The following is an 8517-nucleotide window of genomic DNA, read 5'->3' on the forward strand; positions in this document are numbered from 1 at the left end:
AACACATCAAAGGGTTATTCCTTTAAGTCGTTAGCCAAGGGTTTATGTGATTATCTAGGCCTTGTTTACTATACAGTCAAACCAAAAATTATTCAGACACAATTTTTTATATTTTTTACTAGTGCGTGCAGACACTATGTAGCGATATAAAAATCTCACGATACGATAATATCACGATATGAAGTCCACAATACAATATGTATTGCAATATTTAAAAAATACAAATACAAATGAAGAATTGGAAAAAAATACAAAATTTTGTTCATTTTAAAGTTAAATTATTCTATCTAATGCACTTTGAGAGATCTAACCCATGTTCTTAACTAAGAAAACTTAAGTCAGAAAAAAAGTCAGTGAATTGACTTAAAGGGGTCATATGATGCGATTTCAATTGTTCCTTTCTCTTTGGAGTGTTACAAGCTCTTGGTGCATAAAGATCTGTAAAGTTGCAAAGACTAAAGTCTCAAATCCAAAGAGATATTCTTTATAAAAGTTAAGAGTCAGCCACGCCTACCTAAAACGGCTCGTTCTAACACGCCCCCACATGTCTACCTCACTATGTGGGAAGATTTGCATAACGCCGCCGAAATGTTCACGCAAAGAAAGAAGGCGTAACTTTTAATCTTAAACACATTTCATTACACCAAATACACAAAATAATGTTATTTTTAGCAGCATCATATGACCCCTTTAAAGAGGACTCAACCCTCATTTTATTTGTGATATACTGTCTCAATCTAAATTACATTCACACTGGTGTTTTAGGAAGCCAAACAAATTAGAATATACTTTTTGCCCGGAAGACCTATCGTTTAATATCGTCATGTGACCACGATAACAGAGACAGTTTTGCTGTCGCAATATCATGATATTGATAATATCGTTACATCCCTATTAATTTATGTAAGTGAGGTTAGCAAAATAAAGTGAACTGTAACATTATTTGGGACCAAAAATTATTCAGACACTTTGACCTGAGCATGTTTTGCTTAAGTGTTTTTTCTTTAATTGCTAATGCGACCTTTTTACACCACAGACTGTACAAAATTAAGCATTGCTTGGTAATTGGTTGACCTAAATTGTTATTATTTAATTGTGTACTTAAATTAACAGCTGACAGCTATTCAACCGAATCCATTACATACCGTTCTATCAAAGTTATCTGACATTATCAAGCTGAATTTGTTCTGACACAGTTTAACTCTGTTCTTGTCATATTTTATTACCTTTTCTAAACTATAGCGAATAAACTGTGATAATGTGAGAAATATTGAAGGTGTCTGAATACATTTTGGTTTGACTGTATATCAATCATAACAAATTGCAAGCAGGAAAACTGTAGTGATTTATCAAAAATGAGCGTTAAGCACAGAATTATGCTTTATGTTTCACGTCTGCTCACATCAGTCATTCACAAACACAGTGCTTGGGTGAACTAGTTTTAACCCGAGAGAAACAGGAAGTGGCTGCTGAGAGACACACACCTTGCAGCTCTGCACGAGTTGTTGCTGGGCCGCAGGGTTCTTGTTGGAGGAAGCGGCGTGTTGCGCTGCAGCGATAGTCTGAGTGGCAGCCGCCGCGGCCTGTTTCGCTGCATTCTGACGAACAGATATGACACAAATATATTTATTATAAAACCACATACTTCTATCAACCTACCAACTTCTATCTACCTGAATTGGGAAATTCTGAAATCTCAAAAACTGCTTGTTAAACTCACATTTAAACATATTTGAACTATTTCAAATCAGCAATAAAATCTGACATCAACTGACCCATTAATGTGGTTTCTTACCCTCTAATTGGTGATTGGCTCTTTTTTTTTTAGAAAGCAGGACTTATTCTGCCATATTGTGCATTGCATTTTCTCCCATTCTTAGTAAAATGAGTAAACAGGCTCTGTATACATACACTACTGGTAAAAAGTTTGGAACAAACAACTTTTTCATGTTTTTAAAACAAGTCTCTTTTGCTCTCCAAGTTGAAACTTAGGTCCCACTTTATATTAAGTGGCCTTAACTACTATGTACTTACATTTAGTACAATGCACTTATTGTGTACATACATGTTTTTACATTGTACTTATATTTTTAAAAATACCTGCATGTAATTACATCTGTAATTACTTTCTATAATTGCATTTATAATTATACAGTTGACCCTTCCCTTACACCTTAACCACACTTAAACCTACCCATACCACCAAACCTGTCCCTAACCTTACCCCTATTCCACCTCAATAGCAGCAGAAGTGTACTGCAATACAATATGAACACAATAAGTACATTGTACTTAATTTTTGATGTACGTACATGTATAGTAGTTAAGGCCACTTAATATAAAGCGGGACTGAAACTAATTTATTACTTTTTAAAATAATGGTTTTCTTTGAATATTTTTTAATTTTTAAAAGGATCACATGACACTGAATACTGGAGAAACGGCTACTGAATTTATAACAGTAATAAATTACATTTTAAAATAAATTCAAACAGAAAACTGTAACATCCTTGGTGAGCATAAGTGACAGACAGACTAGTTGGTTTTTAGGGTCTTTTGCCTGCTTACTAGGTGTTGCTATGTAGTTCTGATATTTTATTTGGTTAATAGACGAAGTTTCTATTTGGTAGCTGCTAGGCACTGTTAGAGCTAGGCTGTTCTAGCTGGCTGCTAGGGCTAACTTGGGTCTTCTGGCAAGTTACTGGAGTATTTTGGCTGGCTGCTGGAGAGCTCTGGCAGGAGGCTGACAGTTAGACAGACGGACAGATATCACAAAGAATTAAGCCGTACAATGTTCTTTTCACTGCAGATAATAAGCAAGCTGAAACAGTATAAAACAGAGAAACAGGTCTGTGGAGTTTGTGAAACCTAATAGTTCTTCTTTCTCACAAGTTGCAACAAGTTACTTGTGAAACTGCAACACTGAGCTATACACACTGCAGTCTTTAAAAATGCGATAAATCATTTTCACTGTAGCCTTTGGCAAGATTTAACTCCATGAGCAATAAAACATCATATAACTTTACCCAAATAGGGCAGCAAAGAGATGTAATAGTTGGCAACACTTCTAAAATTAATCTCAGTGCAGGCTATTATTTTTAAAAGAGAATGTGACCTCACAAAAAAACGTCATCACATCTTCGAGTTCTTGAAGGTTTGGATTTGTGAGTGTCAGTCCTCACCTCCAGTTTGTTGACCAGCCTCTTTTTGATGGCATTTTGTGCCGCAGCGTTGGTGGCCATGCGCAGACCCTCGGCAGCTTCACGCAGCTTCTGCTGCTGCTCCTCGCTGTCCGGGTTAGCAGCTGCACCCTGCCGGCACACACAACAAACACTCAGCTCCATGCACAGCTATCCAGTCTAAAAGCACACACTGAGGCGTCTTCTGTCCCACCTTCGCAGCTTCCACCATCTTGGCCGTGGCGTCAGCCAGGAGTTTGGCCGCAGACAGGAGTTTGCGGGAGTTCTCCAGGTCAGTCTCGCCCTCCGCGTCGGCCTTGATAGCATTGACTAAATCTGAGGTGGCCTGAGCAAGCGTTTAATATCGTCATGTGACCACGATAACAGAGACAGTTTTGCTGTCGCAATATCATGATATTGATAATATCGTTACATCCCTATTAATTTATGTAAGTGAGGTTAGCAAAATAAAGTGAACTGTAACATTATTTGGGACCAAAAATTATTCAGACACTTTGACCTGAGCATGTTTTGCTTAAGTGTTTTTTCTTTAATTGCTAATGCGACCTTTTTACACCACAGACTGTACAAAATTAAGCATTGCTTGGTAATTGGTTGACCTAAATTGTTATTATTTAATTGTGTACTTAAATTAACAGCTGACAGCTATTCAACCGAATCCATTACATACCGTTCTATCAAAGTTATCTGACATTATCAAGCTGAATTTGTTCTGACACAGTTTAACTCTGTTCTTGTCATATTTTATTACCTTTTCTAAACTATAGCGAATAAACTGTGATAATGTGAGAAATATTGAAGGTGTCTGAATACATTTTGGTTTGACTGTATATCAATCATAACAAATTGCAAGCAGGAAAACTGTAGTGATTTATCAAAAATGAGCGTTAAGCACAGAATTATGCTTTATGTTTCACGTCTGCTCACATCAGTCATTCACAAACACAGTGCTTGGGTGAACTAGTTTTAACCCGAGAGAAACAGGAAGTGGCTGCTGAGAGACACACACCTTGCAGCTCTGCACGAGTTGTTGCTGGGCCGCAGGGTTCTTGTTGGAGGAAGCGGCGTGTTGCGCTGCAGCGATAGTCTGAGTGGCAGCCGCCGCGGCCTGTTTCGCTGCATTCTGACGAACAGATATGACACAAATATATTTATTATAAAACCACATACTTCTATCAACCTACCAACTTCTATCTACCTGAATTGGGAAATTCTGAAATCTCAAAAACTGCTTGTTAAACTCACATTTAAACATATTTGAACTATTTCAAATCAGCAATAAAATCTGACATCAACTGACCCATTAATGTGGTTTCTTACCCTCTAATTGGTGATTGGCTCTTTTTTTTTTAGAAAGCAGGACTTATTCTGCCATATTGTGCATTGCATTTTCTCCCATTCTTAGTAAAATGAGTAAACAGGCTCTGTATACATACACTACTGGTAAAAAGTTTGGAACAAACAACTTTTTCATGTTTTTAAAACAAGTCTCTTTTGCTCTCCAAGTTGAAACTTAGGTCCCACTTTATATTAAGTGGCCTTAACTACTATGTACTTACATTTAGTACAATGCACTTATTGTGTACATACATGTTTTTACATTGTACTTATATTTTTAAAAATACCTGCATGTAATTACATCTGTAATTACTTTCTATAATTGCATTTATAATTATACAGTTGACCCTTCCCTTACACCTTAACCACACTTAAACCTACCCATACCACCAAACCTGTCCCTAACCTTACCCCTATTCCACCTCAATAGCAGCAGAAGTGTACTGCAATACAATATGAACACAATAAGTACATTGTACTTAATTTTTGATGTACGTACATGTATAGTAGTTAAGGCCACTTAATATAAAGCGGGACTGAAACTAATTTATTACTTTTTAAAATAATGGTTTTCTTTGAATATTTTTTAATTTTTAAAAGGATCACATGACACTGAATACTGGAGAAACGGCTACTGAATTTATAACAGTAATAAATTACATTTTAAAATAAATTCAAACAGAAAACTGTAACATCCTTGGTGAGCATAAGTGACAGACAGACTAGTTGGTTTTTAGGGTCTTTTGCCTGCTTACTAGGTGTTGCTATGTAGTTCTGATATTTTATTTGGTTAATAGACGAAGTTTCTATTTGGTAGCTGCTAGGCACTGTTAGAGCTAGGCTGTTCTAGCTGGCTGCTAGGGCTAACTTGGGTCTTCTGGCAAGTTACTGGAGTATTTTGGCTGGCTGCTGGAGAGCTCTGGCAGGAGGCTGACAGTTAGACAGACGGACAGATATCACAAAGAATTAAGCCGTACAATGTTCTTTTCACTGCAGATAATAAGCAAGCTGAAACAGTATAAAACAGAGAAACAGGTCTGTGGAGTTTGTGAAACCTAATAGTTCTTCTTTCTCACAAGTTGCAACAAGTTACTTGTGAAACTGCAACACTGAGCTATACACACTGCAGTCTTTAAAAATGCGATAAATCATTTTCACTGTAGCCTTTGGCAAGATTTAACTCCATGAGCAATAAAACATCATATAACTTTACCCAAATAGGGCAGCAAAGAGATGTAATAGTTGGCAACACTTCTAAAATTAATCTCAGTGCAGGCTATTATTTTTAAAAGAGAATGTGACCTCACAAAAAAACGTCATCACATCTTCGAGTTCTTGAAGGTTTGGATTTGTGAGTGTCAGTCCTCACCTCCAGTTTGTTGACCAGCCTCTTTTTGATGGCATTTTGTGCCGCAGCGTTGGTGGCCATGCGCAGACCCTCGGCAGCTTCACGCAGCTTCTGCTGCTGCTCCTCGCTGTCCGGGTTAGCAGCTGCACCCTGCCGGCACACACAACAAACACTCAGCTCCATGCACAGCTATCCAGTCTAAAAGCACACACTGAGGCGTCTTCTGTCCCACCTTCGCAGCTTCCACCATCTTGGCCGTGGCGTCAGCCAGGAGTTTGGCCGCAGACAGGAGTTTGCGGGAGTTCTCCAGGTCAGTCTCGCCCTCCGCGTCGGCCTTGATAGCATTGACTAAATCTGAGGTGGCCTGAGCAAGGATCCGAGCCTGTCGCACCATCTCCCCTGAACACAGAGAGGAACGCGCCTGTGCGTGAGCTCCATTCATATGCATATCAACAAGTCTCTGCACATCAGTCCAAGCTATATTAAACACAGACTATTAAATGTTCCTGTTTTGACATTCAGCAGACACTTTTATATAAAGTGACTTACAATCAGTGTTGAGGGAGGTAACACATTACAAGTATAGCAAGTTACGTAATCAGATTACTTTTTTCAAGTAATCAGTAAAGTTAGGGATGCACGATATTGGATTTTTGCCGATATCCGATATGCCGATATTTTTAACACATTTTGGCCAATAGCCGATACCGATATATTTCCTTTTGTTTGGAAACAACACCAAGTCTCTCCTGTGTGGAAATTATAAGCAAATTATTTTTTAATTTTGGCTAGTTTTTAACAAGATTTTATTTGTTAGAATTAAATAAACAATAATGAAGATCTTTTATAATGACAGTACATTGAAGCTTTGAAAAAAAGCACCCAGAAAGATGCAGTATTAACCTTAACATTTTATTTTAAGATTTAACATTTGTAGATGGTCTGAAGCAAAAGAGTTGTAAAAATTCTGTAAATCTTTTAGAGCTCATAATTTGTTTAAAAACATATTACACATTAATGAATAAATGAGTATATATAAAATTATTTAAATTACAAGTGTCATGTTTGTGATTTTTTTTTATTCATGTAAGCTATAGCTTCTGACCTTTAAATCAAAACATACTCATGATTTTATGACATCAATTACTGCTTTATTTAATCAGAAACACAGTTTAATGTCTAAATTTGTGTATTTTACTTTCATTTTATTAGAAGTAGGCCAACAGCGCCCCCTACGGAATTAAAACTCCTTACTGAGCGAGCATTAGGACCCGGCAGTTTAAATGCAGCAATCCAAAACAGTGAATTTAATCATCATTCAGGCAAAACTTTGCTTCAAGAATGAGTCACACTGCTGACATGATCTAATCGCTAGCACACACTGAGCACATGTGAGTTAAGGCATTCCTCTTATCGGCAAGACATATCAGCATAATTTTTTTCATATCGGGCCGATATTTACATTTAAAGCCATTATCGGCTGATTCCGATATCGGTCCGATAATATTGTGCATCCCTAAGTAAAGTAAAGCATTACTTTACATGAAAAATATCTGAGCTGCTTTTTCAAATAAGTAACTCCAGTTACGTTGCTTTCCCATGCATTGGCAGCTCTCCTGTCCTCATGTTGAGAGAAATTGTGAGTAAGTGCAGAGGCGTTGTGTTCGCTGTGTGAACATGTTACTGTAGTTCCAGACTAAATGTGAACATGTATTCACTAATCTCACCTGCACAAAAACAGATTCAGTATTCCTCAAAATTAATAAAAACTGAGAAATGCAAACTTTAAAAAATGATGCAAACCTGCAAAAATTAAATGTTAAATAACACAAAAATAATTTATGTTTTTAATGCCTTTTTATTAACCAATGTCTTTGCTGCTGACCTTCGATGATCCAATTCAACCATACTAGTAAGCAAAAATGACTTTAGATAAACATAACATTTGTGGAGGCTTTTATTGCTGGGGAGTCTAGTCCTGCGTCCTATTCTTCATGCAATCCAGAATGGCAGCACAACTGAAAGGTTTGTTTCTGCGCCCTTTACTCATTTCACTTTTGGTGTGAAAGGGCTTTTACATTTGCCAAAACAAGGGATGGGTATCGTTTACATTTTATCGATACCGATACTGCCTATCGATACTGTTATCGATACTATTTGGTGCAAAAAATATGAAGTGAAAAGTTGTTGAAAATTTCAAGTTATTTTATTACTGCTGAACTTTAGCAACTGTATTAAAGTTCTTCAGTCAAGAGCAGTGAGCTATTTTTCTCTTTGTGTTTTATTTTATTAACATTAAAGGAATAGTTCACCCAAAAATGAAAATTGTAGTTTCTTTCTTCAATGGAACATAAAATAAGTTATTTTGAATAATGTTGGAACTACAATGTCAATGGGGACAATGCAGCACCTGTCTGGTTACCCACATTCTTCAAAATATCTTTTTTTGTGTTCAGCACAAGAATAAATAAAAATGAATACATGTTTGATACAACATGACTGATTAAATAATGACAGAATAAAAATTTTAGGGTGAACTATCCCTTTAATGACAAGCGGCAGCATGTTTAGTACTGCCGCTTTAAGAGCTGCACGCATCTGTTTTTCTCTCAACTGTTTACTTTCACTTTA

The 8517-nt window shown here is 36.8% G+C and overlaps 1 protein-coding gene across 1 annotated transcript in view; it reads right to left on the minus strand.

The window, feature by feature from the left end:
- The window catches only part of LOC107702558 (talin-1-like), a 104951-nt gene that overhangs the window by 40317 nt on the left and 56117 nt on the right, over positions 1–8517 (minus strand). The window contains exons 20-22 of the mRNA XM_016504915.1: positions 6119–6285; positions 5908–6036; positions 4210–4323 (exon numbers count right to left, since the gene is read on the minus strand). Coding sequence (XP_016360401.1) covers positions 4210–4323; positions 5908–6036; positions 6119–6285 — 410 coding nt within the window. The remainder of the gene's footprint in view (positions 1–4209; positions 4324–5907; positions 6037–6118; positions 6286–8517) is intronic.

Source organism: Sinocyclocheilus anshuiensis, unplaced genomic scaffold (genome assembly GCF_001515605.1).
Source record: "Sinocyclocheilus anshuiensis isolate Anshui unplaced genomic scaffold, SAMN03320099.WGS_v1.1 scaffold210, whole genome shotgun sequence".
In the NCBI taxonomy this organism is placed as follows: Eukaryota; Metazoa; Chordata; class Actinopteri; order Cypriniformes; family Cyprinidae; genus Sinocyclocheilus; species Sinocyclocheilus anshuiensis.